Source organism: Coregonus lavaretus, assembly GCF_964263955.1.
Source record: "Coregonus lavaretus genome assembly, contig: HAP1_SCAFFOLD_989, whole genome shotgun sequence".
Taxonomy (NCBI): Eukaryota; Metazoa; Chordata; class Actinopteri; order Salmoniformes; family Salmonidae; genus Coregonus; species Coregonus lavaretus.
The window spans coordinates 22,593-50,058 of record NW_028165269.1 but is presented as its reverse complement, the minus strand read 5'-3'; the positions used below and the strand labels follow the sequence as shown (position 1 = coordinate 50,058).

General features: G+C 44.0%; 1 protein-coding gene across 1 annotated transcript in view; it reads left to right on the top strand.

The window, feature by feature from the left end:
• Window positions 1-27,466, top strand: part of LOC311116043 (activating signal cointegrator 1 complex subunit 3-like) — a gene marked incomplete at its 3' end in the record, with an annotated part of 112,076 nt that overhangs the window by 62,169 nt on the left and 22,441 nt on the right. The window contains exons 10-12 of the mRNA XM_084191177.1: window positions 11,798-12,001; window positions 12,591-12,731; window positions 21,125-21,289. Coding sequence (XP_084047303.1) covers window positions 11,798-12,001; window positions 12,591-12,731; window positions 21,125-21,289 — 510 coding nt within the window. The remainder of the gene's footprint in view (window positions 1-11,797; window positions 12,002-12,590; window positions 12,732-21,124; window positions 21,290-27,466) is intronic.

Below are 27,466 nucleotides of genomic sequence, written 5' to 3'. Positions count from 1 at the left end.
TTGTTATTGACCAAATACTTATTTTCCACCATAATTTGCAAATAAATTCATAAAAAATCCTACAATGTGATTTTCTGGATTTTTTTTTCTCAATTTGTCTGTCATAGTTGACGTGTACCTATGATGAAAATTACAGGCCTCATCTTTTTAAGTGGGAGAACTTGCACAATTGGTGGCTGACTAAATACTTTTATTCCCCACTGTATATATATATACAGTGAGGGGAAAAAAGTATTTGATCCCCTGCTGATTTTGTACGTTTGCCCACTGACAAAGACATGATCAGTCTAATTTTAATGGTAGGTTTATTTGAACAGTGAGAGACAGAATAACAACAAAAGAAATCCAGAAAAACGCATGTCAAAAATGTTATAAATTGATTTGTTTTTTTAATGAGGGAAATAAGTATTTAACCCCTCTGCAAAACATGACTTAGTACTGGTGGCAAAACCCTTGTTGGCAATCGCAGAGGTCAGATGTTTCTTGTAGTTGGCCACCAGGTTTGCACACATCTCAGGAGGGATTTTGTCCCACTCCTCTTTGCAGATCTTCTCCAAGTCATTAAGGTTTTGAGGCTCACGTTTGGCAACTCAAACCTTCAGCTCCCTCCACAGCTTTTCTATGGGATTAAGGTCTGGAGACTGGCTAGGCCACTCCAGGACTTTAATGTGCTACTTCTTGAGCCACTCCTTTGTTGCCTTGGCCGTGTGTTTTGGGTCATTGTCATGCTGGAATACCCATCCACGACCCATTTTCAATGCCCTGGCTGAGGGAAGGAGGTTCTCACCCAAGATTTGACGGTACATGGCCCCGTCCATCGTCCCTTTGATGCGGTGAAGTTGTCCTGTCCCCTTAGCTGAAAAACACCCCCAAAGCATAATGTTTCCACCTCCATGTTTGACGGTGGGGATGGTGTTCTTGGGGTCATAGGCAGCATTCCTCCTCCTCCAAACACGGCGAGTTGAGTTGATGCCAAAGAGCTCCATTTTGGTCTCATCTGACCACAACACTTTCACCCAGTTCTCCTCTGAATCATTCAGATGTTCATTGGCAAACTTCAGACGGCCCTGTATATGTGCTTTCTTGAGCAGGGGGACCTTGCGGGCGCTGCAGGATTTCAGTCCTTTACGGCGTAGTGTGTTACCAATTGTTTTCTTGGTGACTATGGTCCCAGCTGCCTTGAGAATATTGACAAGATCCTCCCGTGTAGTTCTGGGCTGATTCCTCACCGTTCTCATGATCATTGGACCTCCACGAGTTGAGATCTTGCATGGATCCCCAGGCCGAGGGAGATTGACAGGTCTTTTGTGTTTCTTCCATTTGCGAATAATCGCACAAACTGTTGTCACCTTCTCACCAAGCTGCCTGGCGATGGTCTTGTAGCCCATTCCTGCCTTGTGTAGGTCTACAATCTTGTCCCTGACATCCTTGGACAGCTCTTTGGTCTTGGCAATGGTGGAGAGTTTGTAATCTGATTGATTGATTGCTTCTGTGGACAGGTGTCTTTTTATACAGGTAACAAGCTGAGATTAGGAGCACTCCCTTTAAGAGTGTGCTCCTAATCTCAGCTCGTTACCTGTATACAAGACACCTGGGAGCCAGAAATCTTTCTGATTGAGAGGGGTCAAATACTTATTTCCCTCATTAAAATGCAAATGAATTTATAAAAATTTTGACATGCGTTTTTCTGGATTTATTTTGTTGTTATTTTGTCTCTCACTGTTCAAATAAACCTACCATTAAAATTATCGACTGATCATTTCTTTGTCAGTGGGCAAACATACAAAATCAGCAGGGGATTAAATACTTTTTTCCCTCACTGTATGTATATATATATATATATATATACACACAGTGGGGAGAACAAGTATTTGATACACTGCTGATTTTGCAGGTTTTCCTACTTACAAAGCATGTAGAGGTCTGTAATTTGTATCATAGGTACACTTCAACTGTGAGAGACGGAATCTAAAACAAAAATCCAGAAAATCACATTGTATGATTTTTAAGTAATTAATTTGCATTTTATTGCATGACATAAGTATTTGATCACCTACCAACCAGTAAGAATTCCGGCTCTTACAGACCTGTTAGTTTTTCTTTAAGAAGCTCTCCTGTTCTCCACTCATTACCTGTATTAACTGCACCTGTTTGAACTCGTTACCTGTATAAAAGACACCTGTCCACACACTCAATCAAACAGACTCCAACCTCTCCACAATGGACAAGACCAGAGAGCTGTGTAAGGACATCAGGGATACAATTGTAGACCTGCACAAGGCTGGGATGGGCTACAGGACAATAGGCAAGCAGCTTGGTGAGAAGGCAACAACTGTTGGCGCAATTATTAGAAAATGGAAGAAGTTCAAGATGACGGTCAATCACCATCGGTCTGGGGCTCCATGGAAGATCTCACCTCGTGGGGCATCAATGATCATGAGGAAGGTGAGGGATCAGCCCAGAACTACACGGCAGGACCTGGTCAATGACCTGCAGAGAGCTGGGACCACAGTCTCAAAGAAAACCATTAGTAACACACTACGCCGTCATGGATTAAAATCCTGCAGCGCACGCAAGGTCCCCCTGCTCAAGCCAGCGCATGTCCAGGCCCATCTGAAGTTTGCCAATGACCATCTGGATGATCCAGAGGAGGAATGGGAGAAGGTCATGTGGTCTGATGAGACAAAAATAGAGCTTTTTGGTCTAAACTCCACTCGCCGTGTTTGGAGGAAGAAGAAGGATGAGTACAACCCCAAGAACACCATCCCAACCGTGAAGCATGGAGGTGGAAACATCATTCTTTGGGGATGCTTTTCTGCAAAGGGGACAGGACAACTGCACCGTATTGAGGGGAGGATGAATGGGGCCATGCATCGCGAGATCTTGGCCAACAACCTCCTTTCCTCAGTAAGAGCATTGAAGATGGGTCGTGGCTGGGACTTCCAGCATGACAACGACCCGAAACACACAGCCAGGGCAACTAAGGAGTGGCTCCGTAAGAAGCATCTCAAGGTCCTGGAGTGGCCTAGCCAGTCTCCAGACCTGAACCCAATAGAACATCTTTGGAGGGAGCTGAAAGTCCGTATTGTCCAGCGACAGCCCCGAAACCTGAAGGATCTGGAGAAGGTCTGTATGGAGGAGTGGGCCAAAATCCCTGCTGCAGTGTGTGCAATCCTGGTCAAGACCTACAGGAAACGTATGATCTCTGTAATTGCAAACAAAGGTTTCTGTACCAAATATTAAGTTCTGCTTTTCTGATGTATCAAATACTTTTGTCATGCAATAAAATGCAAATGAATTACTTAAAAATCATACAATGTGATTTTCTGGATTTTTGTTTTAGATTCTGTATCTCACAGTTGAAGTGTACCTATGATAAATGCTTTGTAAGTAGGAAAACCTGCAAAATCGGCAGTGTATCAAATACTTGTTCTCCCCACTGTATATACATAAACTCAGCAAAAAAAGAAATGTCCTCTCACTGTCAACTGCGTTTATTTTCGGCAAACTTAACATGTGTAAATATTTGTATGAACATAACAAGATTCATCAACTGAGACATAAACTGAACAAGTCACACAGACATGTGACTAACATAAATTGAATAATGTGTCCCTGAACAAAGGGGGGGTCAAAATCAAAAGTAACAGTCAGTATCTGGTGTGGCCACCAGCTGCATTAAGTACTGCAGTGCATCTCTTCCTCATGGACTGCACCAGATTTGCCAGTTCTTGCTGTGAGATGTTACCCACTCTTCCACCAAGGCACCTGCAAGTTCCCGGACATTTCTGGAGGGAATGGCCCTAGCCCTCACCCTCCGATCCAACAGCTCCCAGACGTGCTCAATGGGATTGAGATCCGGGCTCTTCGCTGGCCATGGCAGAACACTGACATTCCTGTCTTGCAGGAAAACACACACAGAATGAGCAGTATGGCTGGTGGCATTGTCATGCTGGAGGGTCATGTCAGGATGAGCCTGCAGGAAGGGTACCACATGAGGGAGGAGGATGTCTTCCCTGTAACGCACAGCGTTGAGATTGCCTGCAATGACAACAAGCTCAGTCCGATGATGCTGTGACACACCGCCCCAGACCATGACGGACCCTCCACCTCCAAATCGATCCCGCTCCAGAGTACAGGCCTCGGTATAACGCTCATTCCTTCGACGATAAATGCGAATCCGACCATCACCCCTGGTGAAACAAAACCGCGACTCGTCAGTGAAGAGCACTTTGTGCCAGTCCTGTCTGGTCCAGTGACGGTGGGTTTGTGCCCATAAGCGACGTTGTTGCCGGTGATGTCTGGTGAGGACCTGCCTTACAACAGGCCTATAAGCCCTCAGTCCAGCCTCTCTCAGCCTATTGCGGACAGTCTGAGCACTGATGGAGGGATTGTGCGTTCCTGGTATAACTCGGGCAGTTGTTGTTGCCATCCTGTACCTGTCCCGCAGGTGTGATGTTCGGATGTACCGATCCTGTGCAGGTGTTGTTACACGTGGTCTGCCACTGCGAGGATGATCAGCTGTCTGTCCTGTCTCCCTGTAGCGCTGTCTTAGGCTTCTCACAGTACGGACATGGCCTGGCCACATCTGCAGTCCTCATGCCTCCTTGCAGCATGCCTAAGGCACGTTCACACAGATGAGCAGGGACACTGGGCATCTTTCTTTTGGTGTTTTTCAGAGTCAGTAGAAAGGCCTCTTTAGTGTCCTAAGTTTTCATAACTGTAACCTTAATTGCCTACCGTCTGTAAGCTGTTAGTGTCTTAACGACCGTTCCACAGGTGCATGTTCATTAATTGTTTATGGTTAACTGAACAAGCATGGGAAACAGTGTTTAAACCCTTTACAATTGGATTTTCACTAATTATATTTGAAAGACAGGGTCCTGAAAAAGGGACGTTTCTTTTTTTGCTGAGTTTACAATACATACAGTACCAGTCAAAAGTTTGGACACACCTACTCATTCATGTGGTAACCAAAAAAGTGTTAAACAAATAAAAATATATTTTGATTTGTTTAACACTTTTTTGGTTACTACATGATTCCATATGTGTTATTGCATAGTTTTGATGTCTTCACTAGTATTCTACAATGTAGAAAATAGTAAAAATCAAGAAACCCTTGAATGAATAGGTGTGTCCAAACTTTTGACTTGTGCTGTACATGTATATACACGTGTGTGTGTATGTATGTATGTATGTGTGTGTGTAATATATATATATATATATATATATATATTACACACACACACACAGTGGGGGAAAAAAGTATTTAGTCAGCCACCAATTGTGCAAGTTCTCCCACTTAAAAAGATGAGAGAGGCCTGTAATTTTCATCATAGGTACACGTCAACTATGACAGACAAATTGAGAATTTTTTTTCCAGAAAATCACATTGTAGGATTTTTAATGAATTTATTTGCAAATTATGGTGGAAAATATGTATTTGGTCACCTACAAACAAGCAAGATTTCTGGCTCTCACAGACCTGTAACTTCTTCTTTAAGAGGCTCCTCTGTCCTCCACTCGTTACCTGTATTAATGGCACCTGTTTGAACTTGTTATCAGTATAAAAGACACCTGTCCACAACCTCAAACAGTCACACTCCAAACTCCACTATGGCCAAGACCAAAGAGCTGTCAAAGGACACCAGAAACAAAATTGTAGACCTGCACCAGGCTGGGAAGACTGAATCTGCAATAGGTAAGCAGCTTGGTTTGAAGAAATCAACTGTGGGAGCAATTATTAGGAAATAGAAGACATACAAGACCACTGATAATCCCCCTCGATCTGGGGCTCCACGCAAGATCTCACCCCGTGGGGTCAAAATGATCACAAGAACGGTGAGCAAAAATCCCAGAACCACACGGAGGGACCTAGTGAATGACCTGCAGAGAGCTGGGACCAAAGTAACAAAGCCTACCATCAGTAACACACAACGCCGCCAGGGACTCAAATCCTGCAGTGCCAGACGTGTCCCCCTGCTTAAGCCAGTACATGTCCAGGCCCATCTGAAGTTTGCTAGAGTGCATTTGGATGATCCAGAAGAGGATTGGGAGAATGTCATATGGTCAGATGAAACCAAAATAAAAAAAAATGGTAAAAACTCAACTCGTCGTGTTTGGAGGACAAAGAATGCTGAGTTGCATCCAAAGAACACCATACCTACTGTGAAGCATGGGGGTGGAAACATCATGCTTTGGGGCTGTTTTTCTGCAAAGGGACCAGGACGACTGATCCGTGTAAAGGAAAGAATGAATGGGGCCATGTATCGTGAGATTTTGAGTGAAAACCTCCTTCCATCAGCAAGGGGATTGAAGATGAAACGAGGCTGGGTCTTTCAGCATGACAATGATCCTAAACACACCGCCCGGGCAACGAAGGAGTGGCTTCGTAAGAAGCATTTCAAGGTCCTGGAGTTGCCTAGCCAGTCTCCAGATCTCAACCCCATAGAAAATCTTTGGAGGGAGTTGAAAGTCTGTGTTGCCCAGCGACAGCCCCAAAACATCACTGCTCTAGAGGAGATCTGCATGGAGGAATGGACCAAAATACCAGCAACAGTGTGTGAAAACCTTGTGAAGACTTACAGAAAACGTTTGACCTGTGTCATTGCCAACAAAGGGTATATAACAAAGTATTGAGAAACTTTTGTTATTGACCAAATACTTATTTTCCACCATAATTTGCAAATAAATTCATTAAAAATCCTACAATGTGATTTTCTGGAAAAAAAATTCTCAATTTGTCTGTCATAGTTGACGTGTACCTATGATGAAAATTACAGGCCTCTCTCATCTTTTTAAGTGGGAGAACTTGCACAATTGGTGGCTGACTAAATACTTTTTTCCCCCACTGTATATATATACAGTGAGGGAAAAAAGTATTTGATCCCCTGCTGATTTTGTACGTTTCCCAACTGACAAAGACATGATCAGTCTATAATTTTAATGGTAGGTTTATTTGAACAGTGAGAGACAGAATAACAACAAAAAAATCCAGAAAAACACATGTCAAAAATGTTATAAATTGATTTGCATTTTAATGAGGGAAATAAGTATTTAACCCTCTGCAAAACATGACTTAGTACTGGTGGCAAATCCCTTGTTGGCAATCACAGAGGTCAGATGTTTCTTGTAGTTGGCCACCAGGTTTAAACACATCTCAGGAGGGATTTTGTCCCACTCCTCTTTGCAGATCTTCTCCAAGTCATTAAGGTTTTGAGGCTGACGTTTGGCAACTCAAACCTTCAGCTCCCTCCACAGCTTTTCTATGGGATTAAGGTCTTGAGACTTGCTAGGCCACTCCAGGACCTTAATGTGCTACTTCTTGAGCCACTCCTTTGTTGCCTTGGCCGTGAGTTTTGGGTCATTGTCATGCTGGAATACCCATCCACGACCCATTTTCAATGCCCTGGCTGAGGGAAGGAGGTTCTCACCCAAGATTTGACGGTACATGGCCCCGTCCATCGTCCCTTTGATGCGGTGAAGTTGTCCTGTCCCCTTAGCTGAAAAACACCCCCAAAGCATAATGTTTCCACCTCCATGTTTGACGGTGGGGATGGTGTTCTTGGGGTCATAGGCAGCATTCCTCCTCCTCCAAACACGGCGAGTTGAGTTGATGCCAAAGAGCTCCATTTTGGTCTCATCTGACCACAACACTTTCACCCAGTTCTCCTCTGAATCATTCAGATGTTCATTGGCAAACTTCAGACGGCCCTGTATATGTGCTTTCTTGAGCAAGGGGACCTTGCGGGCGCTGCAGGATTTCAGTCCTTTACGGCGTAGTGTATTACCAATTGTTTTCTTGGTGACTATGGTCCCAGCTGCCTTGAGAACATTGACAAGATCCTCCCGTGTAGTTCTGGGCTGATTCCTCACCGTTCTCATGATCATTGGACCTCCACGAGTTGAGATCTTGCATGGATCCCCAGGCCGAGGGAGATTGACAGGTCTTTTGTGTTTCTTCCATTTGCGAATAATCGCACAAACTGTTGTCACCTTCTCACCAAGCTGCTTGGCGATGGTCTTGTAGCCCATTCCAGCCTTGTGTAGGTCTACAATCTTGTCCCTGACATCCTTGGAGAGCTCTTTGGTCTTGGCAATGGTGGAGAGTTTGTAATCTGATTGATTGATTGCTTCTGTGGACAGGTGTCTTTTTATACAGGTAACAAGCTGAGATTAGGAGCACTCCCTTTAAGAGTGTGCTCCTAATCTCAGCTCGTTACCTGTATACAAGACACCTGGGAGCCAGAAATCTTTCTGATTGAGAGGGGTCAAATACTTATTTCCCTCATTAAAATTCAAATGAATTCATAAAATTTTTGACATGCGTTTTTCTGGATTTATTTTGTTGTTATTTTGTCTCTCATTGTTCAAATAAACCTACCATTAAAATTATAGACTGATCATTTCTTTGTCAGTGGGCAAACATACAAAATCAGCAGGGGATTAAATACTTTTCCCCTCACTGTATATGTATATATATATATATATATATACACAGTGGGGAGAACAAGTATTTGATACACTGCTGATTTTGCAGATTTTCCTACTTACAAAGCATGTAGAGGTCTGTAATTTTATCATAGGTACACTTCAAATGTGAGAGACGGAATCCCCCCAAAAAATACAGAAAATCACATTGTATGATTTTTAAGTAATTAATTTGCATTTTATTGCATCAGAAAAGCAGAACTTAATATTTGGTACAGAAACCTTTGTTTGCAATTACAGAGATCATACGTTTCCTGTAGGTCTTGACCAGGTTTGCACACACTGCAGCAGGGATTTTGGCCCACTCCTCCATACAGACCTTCTCCAGATCCTTCAGGTTTCGGGGCTGTCGCTGGGCAATACGGACTTTCAGCTCCCTCCAAAGATTTTCTATTGGGTTCAGGTCTGGAGACTGGCTTGGCCACTCCAGGACCTTGAGATGCTTCTTACGGAGCCACTCCTTCGTTGCCCTGGCTGTGTGTTTCGGGTCGTTGTCATGCTGGTAAACCCAGCCACGACCCATCTTCAATGCTCTTACTGAGGGAAGGAGGTTGTTGGCCAAGATCTCGCGATACATGGCCCCATCCATCCTCCCCTCAATATGGTGCAGTCGTCCTTTCCCCTTTGCAGAAAAGCATCCCCAAAGAATGATGTTTCCACCTCCATTCTTCACGGTTGGGATGGTGTTCTTGGGTTTGTACTCATCCTTCTTCTTCCTCCAAACACGGCGAGTGGAGTTTAGACCAAAAAGCTATATTTTTGTCTCATCAGACCACATGACCTTCTCCCATTCCTCCTCTGGATCATCCAGATGGTCATTGGCAAACTTCAGACGGGCCTGGACATGCGCTGGCTTGAGCAGGGGGACCTTGCGTGCGCTGCAGGATTTTAATCCATGACGGCGTAGTGTGTTACTAATGGTTTTCTTTGAGACTGTGGTCCCAGCTCTCTTCAAGTCATTGACCAGGTCCTGCCGTGTAGTTCTGGGCTGATCCCTCACCTTCCTCATGATCATTGATGCCCCACGAGGTGAGATCTTGAATGGAGCCCCAGACCGAGGGTGATTGACCGTCATCTATAACTTCTTCCATTTTCTAATAATTGCGCCAAACAGTTGTTGCCTTCTCACCAAGCTGCTTGCCTATTGTCCTGTAGCCCATCCCAGCCTTGTGCAGGTCTACAATTTTATCCCTGATGTTCTTACACAGCTCTCTGGTCTTGGCCATTGTGGAGAGGTTGGAGTCTGTTTGATTGAGTGTGTGGACAGGTGTCTTTTATACAGGTAACGAGTTCAAACAGGTGCAGTTAATACAGGTAATGAGTGGAGAACAGGAGGGCTTCTTAAAGAAAAACTAACAGGTCTGTGAGAGCCGGAATTTTTACTGGTTGGTAGGTGATCAAATACTTATGTTATGCAATAAAATGCAAATTAATTACTTAAAAATCATACAATGTGATTTTTTGGATTTTTGTTTTAGATTCCGTCTCTCACAGTTGAAGTGTACCTATGATACAAATTACAGACCTCTACATGCTTTGTAAGTAGGAAAACCTGCAAAATCGGCAGTGTATCAAATACTTGTTCTCCCCACTGTATATATTCCTCTCTCTGGTGTGAGACAGGTACATGAGTATCCGTTGCCAGCGCTAGCCAACTAGCTGTCAGTCAGTGTAGAGGACCTGCTACTCCACCATTCGTTCTTTCGCTCAGTGCCATGTTGAAACCAATCAATTGTCCTTCAGCCTTCCACCGGCTTAAGTGGACTCTAATAAAGTTGCTCTTTGATGCATTAATAATTGATCCTATTCCTCCTGCCGTCATCAGAGTTGGGTTGGTTTGCCATGGCCGCAGGGCTGCCTCCAGCCTCTTCTCTCCTCTTTAGCCCCAGTCCCTGGATGACACGCAGCACTCAAATTATTTATTTTTATGAGTGTCAGAGTGAAATGGGGAGGAAGAGGAGAGTGATGACATATTTTTAATGAATCCTTAAATAAATGATACTGCTGTCTAAGCTCAAGACATCCCGATCCACTCCGAGAGAGAGAGAGAGAGCGAGAGAGAGAGAAAGAGTTGATAGAGGGAGCATGAAGTAAAAGAGGGCTATGAAGTGAGTGAGAGAGGGAGATTGATGGACAGACAGGGACAGAGCACACACCTGGACCTGCAGTGACAAGTCTGTACTGTCATCTCAACCATTCTGTATCTCCTGGCAAACTGTAGTGTACGCTGTAGTCATCATTACCTATGGCAAGGCGAAAGGCTCCATTTAGAGTTGTCTGCCAGTGTGACAGTATGTCTCAGTAGAATTACTAGTGGTTTTACTGTCATTGGTATGTAATGTAAGTAGGGCTTATAGTTCTGTGTCTCTCTAGGAGTGAGGGTGGCCAGAGCAGTTAACTGCCCACTCTGACGGCTGAGTGTGTGTGTGTGTGTGTCTGAGTAGTGGGCGGTCGACTAGTCACGGTTGCTGTCTTTCAGAAGGGCCATTTCTCTCCTTATCAGCGTCGGTCGCCGGGAGATTGAGGCCTGTCTGTCACCCACGGTATGTTGCCATGGAGAAGTCAGGCGGTGGGCAGGTTGACTGACAGCTGTTCCCACCACTCAGGATTTAACCTCTCTCCTACTGGCAGTCAAAGCCCTCCCCCTTCCCACACCCTGTCTGCAACCTCCCACCAGGCAACAGTACAGCACGCCTCACTCAGCCCCTATAGCAGGGATCATCATAAAACATTTTATTGAGCGGATGGTCGGGGGGCTGGAACATAATTACAAATAATTTGTTGACTGCAAATTGACCGCAAAAAGCCCAAACCTTACTTACATTTGTATACGATCAAGTGTCTCTCTATAATGCGTGGGAAAACTTGGGAACAGATTTCTTAAATTAAAATTACTTGGAGCTGATTTCATGGTGTTTTTACAGTCTATGTCCAACAATAAAAATTCCACCACACATTATTTTTATTATTATTATTATTATTATTATTTAATTTTTTTTGCTCAGAATACTTGGGAGGCCAAATAAAACCACCTGCGGGCCAAATAGTATGAGGGAAGTTAATGGTAGATAGTTGTACACTCGTGTGTATGTGTGGGGGGCTCTGACCATCCCTCCTGTCCACTCTGCTCCGTCCTGACGGGTGTGTTAGACTTGTATCATCATGCTCCCATGTCTTTATAATGACTCTCATAATGACTCTGTGATTTTAACCTTTTCTTATTGTCTTCCTCTCTCTCGCTCTCTCTCTCTCTTGCTCTCTCTCTCCTCCCCCACTCTGTCTCTCGCCCCGCTTTCATTGCCCCCAGGTTGGTCAGTTGGTGTTTAAGGGGATGCAGCGTCTGAACAGGATCCAGTCCATAGTGTTTGAGACAGCCTACAACACCAATGAGAACCTGCTCATCTGTGCCCCCACCGGGGCCGGCAAGACCAACATCGCCATGCTCACAGTCCTCCATGAGATCAGACAGCACCTCCAACCTGGAGGGGTCATCAAGAAGGACGAGTTCAAGGTACCACTCAGCTGTGTGTGTGTGTGTGTGTGTGTGTGTGTGTGTGTGTGTGTGTGTGTGTGTGTGTGTGAGCAAGCGAGCGAGATGTACATACATACAGTAGATCAACTCAGGCATAGTCAGCAAAGTGCACAATTGAACACATGTATTATTGGTTGTCCTTATAAAGCCCCCCTACCCCCCCCCACCCCCACACACACACACACATATGTTCTAACACACACACATTCTAACACCACACCCAATGCCAGCCAGCGACGATAGCCACTTTTCATACATCTCCATTAAACGTTCTTAATCTAAGTGGCCTGCTTCATATTTTTCAATAAATAGTGATTTATGCTGGTTGCCAGGGAACAAGTGATACTGTGCTGTTCACTCATTTATCATGACCGTGGCCTTCCACTTTCTCTATCACTTTCTCGCTCCTTCTCCCCCCTCCCTGCACACCGTTCTCCCTTTTCTCTATATATATGTATCTCCCTCCCTCTTTCTTGCTGCCCTCTTTCTCTCTCTTCTTTCCTACTCCCCCCTCTCTCCCTCCCTTCCCTCCATCTCTCTCTCCCTCCCTCTCTCCCTTTCTCTGTAGATAGTGTATGTAGCTCCTATGAAGGCCCTGGCAGCAGAGATGACTAATTACTTCAGTAAGCGGTTGGAGCCACTGGGCATTGCTGTCAAAGAGCTCACTGGAGACATGCAGCTAACCAAAGGGGAGATCCTGCGTACACAGGTACTGTACAAACACACACGGGTGTGCAAGCATACACACGCGCACACAGTTTCTGCGTAGGCTTTCCCTGTGCTCCATTGGTCCAGAGTGGAGTTGTGTTCTGCCTCACGTCTGCTCTCTAGCGCCTCCCAGTGGTTGGCTCTCAGCTCGGCTCTCTGGATCACAGGAGCTCCGTACCCTCTTCACGCTGAGTACGTTTACATGCACACTAATAAATCAATATTAAACTGATTGTGACAGTAGGTCGGTTATGGCAATAGTCATGTAAACACCTTACTCTACTTATCTTCATTGGCGTAAGGTTAAAATCGAAGTAAGCATACGCTGATTAAAACACCTGGTGTTCTGAGCAATCTATAGAATTATTAGGACATGTAAAAAACACCTTAATCAAAGTTATAGCAATGTATTTCAAAATTATTTTGCGAGAGTCATGTGAGTTTGGAAAAACTGAAAGTATGCATCTTAGAAATAGTTTTCACATGTTAACTTTAAATGTCCGAACTCCGACTCAAATATGTTTCACAAAAAATTACATGGGTATAGCTGTGGTAGAACGTTTATTTTGTTTGCAGATTTTCTGCATTTGTCGAAGTCCCATCAGGTAGCTCAATTTCAGATGTGTCCATGTTAACAGGATTATTTGGGAAATCGGTCTTCTTTCATTCTTTCAAAGCATGTAAACGTTTATATCGGACTATTATATTAATCTGACTATTCACAATAATCAAATTATTGTGTGCATGTAATAGCGATGGGCATTTTACAGTTTTTGACTGTTTCTTTGGCTGGAGTAGTGTGAAGCTCGCCGCCATTGGCGCAGTGGAAAAGCGTGCTCTGGAGTGATGAATCACACTTCACCATCTGGCAGTCTGACGGATAAATCTGGGTTTGGCGGATGCCAGGAGAACGCTACCTGCCCGAATGAATAGTGCCAACTGTAAAGTTTGGTGGAGGAGGAATAATGGTCTGGGACTATTTTCATGGTTCAGGCTCTTAGGTCCATTGAAGGGAAATCTTAACGCTACTGCATACAATGACATTCTAGACGATTCTGTGCTTCCAACTTTGTGGCAACAGTTTGGGGAAGGCCCTTTCCTGTCAGCATGACATTGCCCTCGTGCACATAGCGAGGTCCATACAGAAATGGTTTGTCGAGATCGGTGTGGAAGAACTTGACTGGCCTGCACAGAGCCCTGACCTCAACCCCATCAAACAACTTTGGGATGAATTGGAACGCTGACTGTGAGCCAGGCCTAAAGTTAATTTGTGGAATGTCTTTCCTTCTTAATGCATTTGAGCCAATCAGTTGTTTTGTGACAAGGTAGGGGTGGTATACATAAGATAGCCCTATTTGGTAAAAGACCAAGTCCGTATTATGGCAAGAACAGCTCAAATGTAGAGAAAAACCCTTGAATGAGAAGGTGTGTCCAAACGTTTGACTGGTACTGTATACAGTGGCTTGCGAAAGTATTCACCCCCTTGGCATTTTTCCTATTTTGTTGCCTTACAACCTGGAATATAAATGGATTTTTGGGGGGTTTGTATCATTTGATTTACACAACATGCCTACCACTTTGAAGATGCAAAATCTTTTTTATTATGAAACAAACAAGAAATAAGACAAAAAAACTGAAAACTTGAGCATGCATAACTATTTCCCCCCCCCCCCCCCCCCAAAGTCAATACTTTGTAGAGCCCCCTTTTGCAGCAATTACAGCTGCAAGTATCTTGGGGTATGTCTCTATAAGCTTGGCACATCTAGCCACTGGGATTTTTGCCCATTCTTCATGGCAAAACTGCTCCAGCTCCTTCAAGTTGGATGGGTTCCGCTGATGTACAGCAATCTTTAAGTCATACCACATATTCTCAATTGGATTGAGGTCTGTGCTTTGACTCAGCCATTCCAAGACATTTAAATGTTTCCCCTTAAACCACTCGAGTGTTGCTTTAGCAGTATGCTTAGGGTCATTGTCCTGCTATAGTGCCAACCCTAACCGTACTGTTCTGGCTCTGATCTCTTTCTTTACATTGTCCATTCCAGTAACTATGGTGATAGGTAAACAGGCTAGCCCAGTAAAGCTTGGCTTGGTTTGGCTCGATAGGCTCAGTAGTGTGAAAAGGGTATCTGTCATAGCAGCTTATGGCTGTTATAGAGTAGCAGGGTTTACACAGCAGAGGGAAATAACAGGATCGAGACAACATCAACATTAGACTGTCTGGGACAGAGATCCACAGGGCCAATAACGGTGTCTGGGACAGAGATCCACAGATCCAATAACAGTCTGGGTCAGAGATCCACAGGGCCAATAACAGTGTCTGGGACAGAGATCCACAGGTCCATTAACAGTGTCTGGGACAGAGATCCACAGGACCGATAAAAGTGTCTGGGACAGAGATCCACAGGGCCAATAACAGTGTCTGGGACAGAGATCCACAGGGCCAATAACAGTGTCTGGGACAGAGGAAGGCCCTAAAAATTGTCAAAGACTCCAGCCACCCTAGTCATAGACTGTTCTCTCTGCTACCGCATGGCAAGCGGTACCAGAGTGCCAAGTCTAGGTCCAAAAGGCTTCTTAACATCTTCTACCCCCTAGCCATAAGACTCCTGAACAGCTAATCATGACTACCCGGACTATTTGCATTGCCCCCCCACCCCACCCCACCCCACCCCCTCTTTTACGCTGTTGCTACTCTGTTTATTATCTATGCATAGTCACTTTAACTCTACCCACATGTACATATTACCTCGACTAACTGGTGCCCCCGCACATTGACTCTGTACCGGTACCTCCTGTATATAGCCTCCCAACTGTTATTTTATTTTGCTGCTGCTCTTTAATTATTTGTTATTTGTAATTTTTTTACTTATCAATTTTTTACTTAAAACTGCATTGTTGGTTAAGGGCTTGTAAGTAAGCATTTCATTGTATGGTCTACACTTGTTGTATTCGGCGCATGTGGCAAATGTGATTTAATTTGAGATCCACAGGGCCAAAAACAGTGTGTTACAGCTGGTCTCCTCACACTGCAATTTGGGCTCAGTTAGCTTCAGGTCACATCACAGACTTCAGTCACACATCTGGCATTCTGCAGTGAAGAGTAGGAGACAATATTGTGTCCATGAGTCACACAGCCACAGCAACTTACACAACTGCAGTATAGCTAATGGTTGCTCTCCTGTCTTAGTTCAAAATAAAAGTCATAAAAACAAGAATTGGCGAGGCTTCCGAATGCAGGCGCCACACACACACACACACACACACACACACACACACACACACACACACACCCTCCAACGATGATAGTGTCCCTCTCCTGCTTTATATAGGAGACTAGTGCAGTTCCTTATCTCTCGCTGGTGTCCTCCTGTACTTAATTCTCTGGCAGGCTTTATAAAATGACTGTTCCTTCACTGCAACACAGCTACTGATAGAACTGATAAGCCATAGAGAGGCCAGCACCACCACATAGTTTCTCACACTAGACCCCAGTCACAGTCATGCAGGGTCACTCAGAGGTCAGAGGCAGGGTTTTTTCTTGATCAAAAAGGTTCTTAGGGGGTTGGCCGACGACACGGCTACATTTTTGAGAAAGGTTTAGAGGCCCGCATCTTGGCACTGTAGAGAAATGTTTGCCATTTTAAAGCTAATTTCACGCAATTCTACACATTTTGCCATGCAACTGAGAAAAATATGTTGCAGTTTTAAAGTTTTATTTTGTGCGATTCTACATATTCTGCCATTGAGCTGAGAGAACATTTTGCAGTTTTAAAGCTAGTTTCCTGCAATTCTATTCATTTTTCCCATGGATAATGCTGTGTTCTTTTGCTCAGACCTAATAACAAAATGAATGCTGCTAAATTCATTGTTTTGGGAATTTTCAATTCTCCCGACTGTCTAGCCTTTATTTTGGTGTTAGTTCTCAAAGTTAATATTATAAAAAAATATATAGGTCCATTATCTTTTCTACATACATACTTTATATCTGGTTTTAGTCTATTAAGTTTACACTTAGTGTTTTTCCATCCCGAAAATGAATATCAAATAATTATATATATGTATATGTAATATATATAAATATATATACATTTCATATATATATATATATATATATATATATATATATATATATATATATAGTTATATATAGTTTTTGTTTTTTATTAACTGTTAGGACTTAAGCGACCCGAAAAAACACTTAGGCAGCCTGCCCAAGGATTACAATGGCAGAAAAATCTCTGAGAGGTCAGTGTGTGGCTACGTGTGCGACATTCTCTCAAGGCGTGTGTGTGTTCTCTGGGTCTCCATATCTTATCTATATATACTACCCCCCTCTCCATTTTCCTGATTCCTTGTTCTCAGCAGCCTTAGTTGTAGTTGCCATGTTGACTGCAGTTAGTTGTACTGTAAAATACCAAATTCATATCCTGTTTATTGTCCACTGTATTTGTGCCTTTGAAGGTGGTGCTTGTATTTTAGCGCAGGGGGGGAGGGAGAGGAGAGGAGAGGGGGAGAATGTGGTTTTCTGTGCACCGCCGATGCTTTCAACATTACCCAGCAGTACTTTAGTCAACCTCTTTTAAAGTGCTCTCCCAATTCAAGGTGTTAAAATAAGAGCCCTACAGTAGTTATGGCTACATAGGCTACTCTGTTCTCCCAACTTAACAAGATCGCCGGATATATTGGAAATGTAATTGACATGAGTTGAGAGTAGCTAATATTTGAAATACATCCGTGGTCAGGAAAAACCTGCCACTCACAAAATGAAGATGATGAATATAATGTTGTTGTTGAGTAACTAAACCATTTAAATTGCCACTTGTTATGCTCATAGTGACATAACCAATCAGATGTTTTCTTTCAATTAAAATGATTAATCAATTGTCCAATCCAATATCCAATTGTAACAGCTCCCCAGCAAATCAACCAATTAGGTTGTTTGTCTCAGTTAGTGGTCTGTAAATGAGTTTGTTCTTGTCTCTAATGCACTTGTCAATAGCTCTGTCAACCAGGTGTTTATTCTCTCAATGGTAATATCATTCATATTTCCCACTACTTATCCCTTGTTTTATATTCATTTCATTAAGCATATATTTGCATTATTAGTCATTATTTTCCCGAGTGCGTTTGACTGTATTTGTGAGTCAACGTTGCGTTTGTGAAACAGGAAGGTAGAAAAAGAGGATGAATGGGATTTGTGAAACAAAAAGGAGGATGGAGTGAAGGATGTAGGCTAAACTCCTTCATCTAGTGAGCACCTCACTGAGAGGTGGGGGAGAGGTAGACAGAGGGAGACAGAGGGAGACAGAGAGATGGAGTAGGCTGAAAAGGTTGCCAAGAACAAGTATATCTAGCAAATCCAAAAGAGGATAGTAGAGCTTAGACTTTAGAGGTTCATAAACCTCCTGGTACTTAAGGATGGAGAGATGAAAGCAGAGAGAGGGAGGGAGAGAGAAAAATAGAGGGAGGGAGAGAGAGAGAGAGATATGTGAATCTTGGGAAATGAGGTCAATAGCAGTTAATCTGGAGGTGTGTGTCTGCGTGTGTGTGCACTTGTGTTTGTTTCCTTGTGAGAGAGAGGGCACACACACACTTTTAATGAGGATGGAAAGGCAGAGGTTCAACAATATTATCCTTACCCCCTGCATTCACCCACCAGCCAGCCTTGCTAGCCTATCTACCCAGACTGCAGAGTTTTGGATGAAATACCCTCTGTTTCTGCTAGTGTGGAGTAAGTTCATTAAAACTCAAATAACAACTCCATTAAAGTTCACTAGGTACTATAAAGTTAGCTCACTAGAGACCTCAGGGTAAATAAGGAGGATTTTTTAATGATCCTCATCAATTTTGGTTATCTGAAACAACTTTCTAAAAGGCCTTTCTATTTGTCTCCCTCCCTCCCTCCCTCCCTCCCTCCCTCCCTCCCTCCCTCCCTCCCTTACAGACACACTCACACCAGTGTTTGTTTCTCATGTTTGCATACACTGTATGTGTAAAATCTTTGCTGTAGTTATATACAGATAAGATTAGCATTCCTACAATATGATTCTGTTGAAATTGAATTTGATCTCTGAGAAATTAAGCTAATTGATTACTTACTTGATATGTACATACTGTACATTCTCCACATAGCTCATCCTATATAACTACTGCTGTACATACCTTTTTCCTACTTAATTTCTTCTTTGCTTTTTTGTAGTAGTATTGTACTGTTAGACATTTACTGCAGTGCTGGAGCTAGAAACACAAGCATTTCACTGCACCTGCTTTAACATCTGCTGATCTGTGTACACGACAAATAAACGTTGATTTGATTTCTGTGACTGCTATTGTCACAACTCCCATCAAAAACATGCAGTCGATGTGCATGTTAGATTACACACTTAGATACATTTGTCTAGGTTTTTTATGTTCCTCCATGTTTGTTTTAGCCTTGACGAGCCATTAGTCGTTCACTTACAGTATGAAAGCAGTGAAACAATTCTACCCTCTTACCTTTCCCTCCTCCCACACCCCCTCTCTCTCTCTCTGTGGCACTGATAGTTACCATGGTAACAGTAGACAGGCTTGGAGAGGCTGCTGGCTTGCAGACATGCCAGTGTGCGGGTGGGTGGGATGAATGAGCAGCCGGCGTGCTGGCTCTCTAAGTTTCTCTCCCTCAGTCCAGAGAGTAAATATTAACTTATTGACAGAGTGGGACCCTGGCACTCTGCTCCACAGACAGACATACAGAAAGACACGCACGCACAGACAGACACACAGACAGTCAGTCAGTCAGACAGGTAATTAGTAGATAAGTGGTAGTGTGGGAAGACCTCGTCATGGCCCCGGGTTCCACATGGCTGCACACATCACTGTTACCACGCTGGGTAGAGCTGCCTGGGTAGAGCCCCCCTCATTAACACGGAGCTGGGGCAGGTCCCTGTGCTCTGAGTCACATCACAAAGACATATAGGGTCGGTTTCTCAGACACACGTTAGGCTTAGTCCTAGACTCAAATGTTATTTCAATGGAGATTCTCCATTCAGCATGATTTTTGTTCAGGACTAGGCTTAATAGGTGTTCAGGAAAACGGCTCCTAGTGTTCTAGAATTGTTCTGATCCACTGTGTGCACGTTGGGTAGAGCCCCACTCATCATATGGCTGGAGCTGGCCACCACAGACGAGCTGCAACCTGCACATCAGAACAGTTCTAGGACCCTATTTCAATGTGATCGTCATGGAACGTTGATTTGAATGTGTATGTCCTTTCTAGTCATTCTAAATGTTCTATAATGGAAGCCCACTTTGACACAGGTCTTTATCTGCCCCATTGTTTTCCAGGACTGCACTCTCTTCTATTTCACCAACGCTGCATATTCACAAATATTGTATTTTATCTAGGGGATGGTTTTCGCGGCCCTGAAATCAATCCGTGGGAGTCTCTCCAACTATAAATGTAATACACTTAGCAGCCAGTCATATAAATAAATAACCAGATCAATATCAACGTTATTAAAAACAATACAAGGAAAATAATGACTGTTTCCTGTTAAGTCAAATGGCGTCTTTTCATTGTTTTTGTTGTGTAATTAAAGAAAGCACTTTGGCCTGCTAGTCATTTGTTTGGAAGCCAGAGCTTCCATTTAGATTAACCTGCAGCCTAATTAAGACAGCCACTTCTTTCCTCTCTGCTAGCACCGTGCCAGTCTCTAATGGCAGTGTGTGTGTGCGTGCGTGACCATTTCCTCTCTGCTAGGAAGGAGCGCCAGTCTGTAATGGCTAGCCAGATGGATTTAAATGTAAACTACAGTCTTTAATTAACTGCTTTTTACAAAAAGTGTTTAATAGGAATTTCCGCACACCCAGACAACACACACCGATGGGTTGGCAAACAGCTCGCACACACCATTCATTATGCATTGTTGTGTTTTTCTATCGTCAGAGGCTTAATTGCACTAGAGCGATGGCACAGAGGGGCCCAAAGGGTCTGGGTTTTAAACAGGAACAGGTGAGAGGGTGATTAAGAAGATGGCAAAGGAGGAGTGAGGTATGTATAGAGGATAGAGGGATGAACTGATAACACAGATGATGGATAGAGTGCTATGGTTGCAAGTGGTGTATATGACACAAAGGGCCCAGAGTTTTTCTTGTTCACGTGACCTGAACAGGATGAATTCTGTCCCCTAGTTAAAACACAGGACCCTGGTCTGATGGTCATGAAGAACTCTGTCTCCTAGTTATGACACAGGACCCTGGTCTGATGGTCATGAAGAACTCTGTCCCTAAGTATGTCATGGATTTTGAGTATATGGGGCTGAACAGGTACTTTTGGATCGACTGACAAATCAATTCTGTATGTGTGTTCATCTATCTGTTACTGACTGTGTGTGTCCATCTGTTGTGTTCCAGATGCTGGTGACTACCCCTGAGAAGTGGGACGTAGTGACAAGGAAGAGCGTTGGGGACGTGGCCCTGTCCCAGATTGTAAAGCTCCTCATCCTGGACGAGGTGCATCTGCTACACGAGGACAGAGGACCAGTTCTGGAGTGCCTGGTGGCCAGGACACTACGACAGGTCAGTACCTCTCTGGCTCAGCCAGGTGTAAAAAAAAAATATATATATATTTATATACAACTTTAAAGGAGCACAACATAAAATTTAGGAGCACCAGAAAAGCTGATTTTATTTTATTGATTGAGATAAAGCCTATATTGGGCATATATTAATTATATTTAAGCAATAAAGCAAGGAGGTGTAGTATATGGCCAATATACCATGGCTAAGGGCTGTTCTTATGCACGACGCAACACGGAGTGCCTGGATACAGCCCTTAGCCGTAGTACACTGCTAAAAAAAATTAAGGGAACACTTAAACAACACAATGTAACTCCAAGTCAATCACACTTCTGTGAAATCAAACTGTCCACTTAGGAAGCAACACTGATTGACAATAAATTTCACATGCTGTTGTGCAAATGGAATAGACAACAGGTGGAAATTATAGGCAATTAGCAAGACACCCCCAATAAAGGACTGGTTTTGCAGGTGGTGACCACAGACCACTTCTCAGTTCCTATGCTTCCTGGCTGATGTTTTGGTCACTTTTGAATGCTGGCGGTGCTTTCACTCTAGTGGTAGCATGAGACTACAACCCACACAAGTGGCTCAGGTAATGCAGCTCATCCAGGATGGCACATCAATGCGAGCTGTGGCAAGAAGGTTTGCTGTGTCTGTCAGCGTAGTGTCCAGAGCATGGAGGCGCTACCAGGAGACAGGCCAGTACATCAGGAGACGTGGAGGAGGCCGTAGGAGGGCAACAACCCAGCAGCAGGACTGCTACCTCCGCCTTTGTGCAAGGAGGAGCAGGAGGAGCACTGCCAAAGCCCTGCAAAATGACCTCCAGCAGGCCACAAATGTGCATGTGTCTGCTCAAACGGTCAGAAACAGACTCCATGAGGGTGGTAGGAGGGCCCGACGTCCACAGGTGGGGGTTGTGCTTACAGCCCAACACCGTGCAGGACGTTTGGCATTTGCCAGAGAACACCAAGATTGGCAAATTCGCCACTGGCGCCCTGTGCTCTTCACATATGAAAGCAGGTTCACACTGAGCACATGTGACAGACGTGACAGAGTCTGGAGACGCCGTGGAGAACGTTCTGCTGCCTGCAACATCCTCCAGCATGACCGGTTTGGCGGTGGGTCAGTCATGGTGTGGGGTGGCATTTCTTTGGGGGACCGCACAGCCCTCCATGTGCTCGCCAGAGGTAGCCTGACTGCCATTAGGTACCGAGATGAGATCCTCAGACCCCTTGTGAGACCATATGCTGGTGCGGTTGGCCCTGGGTTCCTCCTAATGCAAGACAATGCTAGACCTCATGTGGCTGGAGTGTCAGCAGTTCCTGCAAGAGGAAGGCATTGATGCTATGGACTGGCCCACCCGTTCCCCAGACCTGAATCCAATTGAGCACATCTGGGACATGTCTCGCTCCATCCACCAACGCCACGTTGTCCAGGAGTTGGTGGATGCTTTAGTCCAGGTCTGGGAGGAGATCCCTCAGGAGACCAACCGCCACCTCATCAGGAGCATGCCCAGGCGTTGTAGCGAGGTCATACAGGCACGTGGAGGCCACACACACTACTGAGCCTCATTTTGACTTGTTTTAAGGACATTACATCAAAGTTGGATCAGCCTGTAGTGTGGTTTTCCACTTTAATTTTGAGGGTGACTCCAAATCCAGACCTCCATGGGTTGATAAATTTGATTTCCATTGATAATTTTTGTGTGATTTTTGTTGTCAGCACATTCAACTATGTAAAGAAAAAAGTATTTAATAAGATTATTTCATTCATTCAGATCTAGGATGTGTTATTTTAGTATTTTGAGTAGTGTATATTGGCCATATACCACAAACCCCCGAGGTGCCTTATTGCTATTATAAACTGGTTACCAACGTAATTAGAGCAGTAAAAATAAATGTTTTGTCGTACCCGTAGTATACGGTCTGATATACCACTGCTGTCAGCCAATCAGCATTCAGGGCTCGAACCACCCAGTTTATAATTACTTTTGAAGCACATGCTGTGGCTAGAAACTATAACCCTTTAAAGACATTGTTTATTGTAAATTATTATATATTTTTTAACATTACTTAAATGTAAACCTATCCAACAATAACCAATTAAAAACAGTTCTGTAGCAATGAGGTTTGTGCAGTAGGCTATAGGCCCAATACATTATCACTGCATATTGGCTATGCTTGAATTGCCCTGCCGATGTTGTTCTTCTCAGATGATTTAAATTATATTTCAAAACATATGGTTTATGATCACACCGGTAATAGATCAGTTGTTGTATTACTTGTGAGGCACAGCTGAGTGAGCATACATTTCAATAATGTGCTTTTTTTATTTTACTGGACTGATATTCATCTGATGGTCAGTTTCAGCGGCGGGAGAGAGAGCGCTGCAGAGGGTCTGCCTCTCACCATCCCTCTGCTCTCCCTCCCTCCGTTGAGACTGACTGTGACCAAAAAGGGGACACCGTCTTCCAGCTGATGGTGAAACTCGAGTCGCAACGCATTATTTGTGCCTCATGCACAAATTCATGTTACTCCTATGACCAGTGAAAGTGAAATATTCCTCGATATAAAAATAGACACAAGCCACTGATAATATCAATGCAAGCATTTCGATACACTTTGCTACTCATTCATTGCAGCTGCAGTGCTGGTTGAAGTGCGACTGGAAGAAGGGAGAAGCGCATTTTATGGCTTGTAAAAGTGTTCAATAAAAAGTGTTTACAGTGCTGAATAAAACCGTAAACATGAACTCACTCATAAAAACAGCAGCTCTTTGCTGTATTCGTTAAGTCTCTCTCTAGTCATGGTTTTAAACGTTTTGAAATCTCACAGTATACATTTTTCTGTGCGCTCGAGGAAGCTGCAGACAATAACGGTAATCTGAGCCATCCGATTGGCCAGCCGCAGGTTTATAGGTGCACTCTCCGGGCCCGCGAGTATGGCACTCGGAAGCAGCGGTACAGCGAAGCCTAATCATAACAACTATTCTGGGTGATTAAAAAAATATATAGTCGCACTGGTGCCCCCAAAATAACATTCCAGGTCTCACAGCAAAATATTTTGGAGCTGTCACACTTTAGAGCCCTGGTCCCAGCTCTTATCCTACCCTATCCCCCCCTGGTCCCCCCTGGTCCCCCTGTCCCCTCTCACCACACTAGCCTGGCGGTCAGCACACTCCGACAGGTCAGTCCCCCTCTCTATCATTACACTAGGGTCACCTCACCATGGTGAACATTATGCACAAGGACATTAATATTAGTACAACACAGTCATTCTCATTCAACCATATCAGGTTTACATCGTTGTTAAATATTGTAAGGGTTTTGTCTAGTCTTTGTTTGTGGAGCTGTGTGTTTACCTCAGTCAGAGTCAGTGATTTAGCTTTAGTTAGCCTGTCTGTCTGTGGGCTATGCTGTCTGTCTGAGTGGGATGCCTGATTCCCTCTTATGATGATTGACAGCTCCCTGTGCAGGAATCAGCCCGGCCGTTTGGGATATTAGAGTGATTATGCAAATTCCGACAGTCAGGGAAATGGGAGCCATCGTTCCGGAGTGTCCCGCAACCGTGTTCCATTGTGACGAGCTGGCGTCAGGTGTCAATCCCAGCCAGGGAGGAAATTAATAAATGGAGGTGGGATAGAGAGATGCATGGTAGGAATTTTCACGGTCTCCTAGGTGACAAGAGGGATTGGAATTACTTTTTCCATGGGCAGACACAAACATCGATATACCAATATGAATATTAAAATATTGATGACAGATATAAAAGTTGGAAGTGAAAGAGAGGAGTGTTGAGAACAAAATGGAGAAAGAGATCGATCAGAGAGAGGGGGAGAGAGAATGACCGAGAGGGGAGATATGGAGAGAGAAGGATACTGAAAGGATAGTGTTTTTTTATTTATTTTTATTTTAGTGTGCTGTGACGTCGGCGACCTCTGGGTGGGTAAGGTCAACCGTCAGGTAATTGAAAAGCAGTCTGTACATGTAACCGCTGTTATCTGCAGCTTTAACTGCTATCACTGGAGAAGGGCTGAGGGAGCGTCCTGAAAGTCTACTCCACCTCCCCTACCTAGAGACTCACCTAGACCGCACACAGGCAGGTGCTTCAGAGGCAGTGTTTTTTTGTTTTTGTTTTTTTGCACATAAAATCCAAGATGGATCAAACCATCCTGAGTAGCACAGCAGAAATGTATTTCCTGTGTTTCTCCAGCCAGCGTTTGTAATTAAGGTGTGTGTGCAGTACTGGAGCCAAAAGTCAACAGCACATTGGAAGGTATTCCTGTCTTTAAAACACTGTGAATTATTGATTGGCGCACAGTAAGCAAGATTGTTGCCTCTGGAAATACAAAAAGGAGTCACCTCATCAATAAAATATGAAGAGGTAAAGAGGGGAAACAACACGAGTTCTCTGAAGGAGAAGGACAGTCTTTAGTTCTCTGGTTTCCAAGAAGAGACAGAAAACCAGTCAGAGCACAGACAGCACAGCAGACACTGGGCTCTGTTGTGGAACCTTCCAGGGAAGTCTGTGGGGGTCCAATAACCCTATGGCTGTGGTCTGTTGTTGCTCTACAAGTCTTGAAGTCTCAGCCAGTCATAACCCACAAATCATATCTCATATATGGTCATATCAGTATTTTGGTTAACCATCAAAGTTGCGGTAACTTTGATCCAGAGCACACATGAGTGCATGGAACAACCAGACTTCAGAATGATATGTGCTTCAGTGAGAAGGTACACTGAGTTAGGGTGTTAGTGTGTATCTTTATTGAGAAATGACAAGCTTAGATAGACCTATAAACCATTGGAGAAACGCACTCAGGCCCCAGTAAAGAAATCCGCCATCTCTTATTCCGCCTCAACCGAACCCACAAATATAGACACATAAGAGACCGGAGTCTATATGGTTCACTCTTTCTCCCTCCCAAAGATGTTCAGTAATAGTGTTTTTGTTTTTGTCAACATACTTAGCCTCCATTCATTTACATTTACATTTTTTGTCATTTAGCAGACGCTCTTATCCAGTGCGACTTACATTTAGTGAGTGCATACATTATAATTTTTTCATACTGGCCTCCCGTGGGAATCGAACCCACAACCCTGGCGAACCCACAACCCTGGCCGGCCATTCCCTCCCCTACCCTGGACGACGCTGGGCCAATTGTGTGCCGCCCCATGGGTCTCCCGGTCGCGGCCGGCTACGACAGAGCCTGGATTCGAACCAGGATCTCTAGTGGCACAGCTAGCACTGCGATGCAGTGCCTTAGACCACTGCGCCACTCCTACCCACAATGCACCAGGAGTTGAAGGACCCCAAACCCATTCAACAGATACCCCACAACCCTAACTACACACACCCGACAAACTCTCGCACACACACACATCCCTCCTGTCCAATTACCGCTACACCTGACAGGCTAGCCTAATTGTTAGTGCTTTCTGCTGGAGGAACCATGGCTGGTGCTCCTGACACAGGAGGAACAGGGTGCTTAAGGTCATATCTTTTAACCTCATGAATATGGAAATCCCTGTCTCTAAATTAAGTTGAGGCTCTAAAGGATATTTATTTTCCTTCTTTCTCTTTATGTAAATATAGGATGATAACTGAAGCAGTTATCACATGTGATGTTTTGCTTGTCAAAGTTTTGGTTTATTAAATTTTCTCCCGTCGTTGGGTAGACTAACGCCAGGCTTTGTATTACTCTGGAGATAAACGTTGGTTATTACCTGCATTTTAAAACCCGTTCATCACTTGGGGCATTAGTGTGGATGGCTCTTTGGTAAAGTATCATAGATGCAGAAGTGTTGAATACTGTATAATTAACTATCGCTGATAATGTATAGACTATCTGGGATAAAGCCCAGGGAAAGCAGCCGGCCTCTAGAACCCATTACCAGTGAGATTAATGGAGAAATGGTGTGTGTAAGAAGGCAACTATCCAACCAGGCTGACTGGGACACTGTTAATGAACATAATGTGTATCTACAGTATGGACAACTTTGTAACATAGATCTGACACAGTGCTGTGTGTGTGTTAGCCCTGGCCCGGCTCAGCCTATCGGCTGCCAGGGATTGGCTGGGCCCTATCGTGATAGTGGGTATAGACAGGTACTGCATCACATTAAAAGCCTTACCAATCTTCCCTGTCACACTCAGCACAGGAGGCAAGGAGATA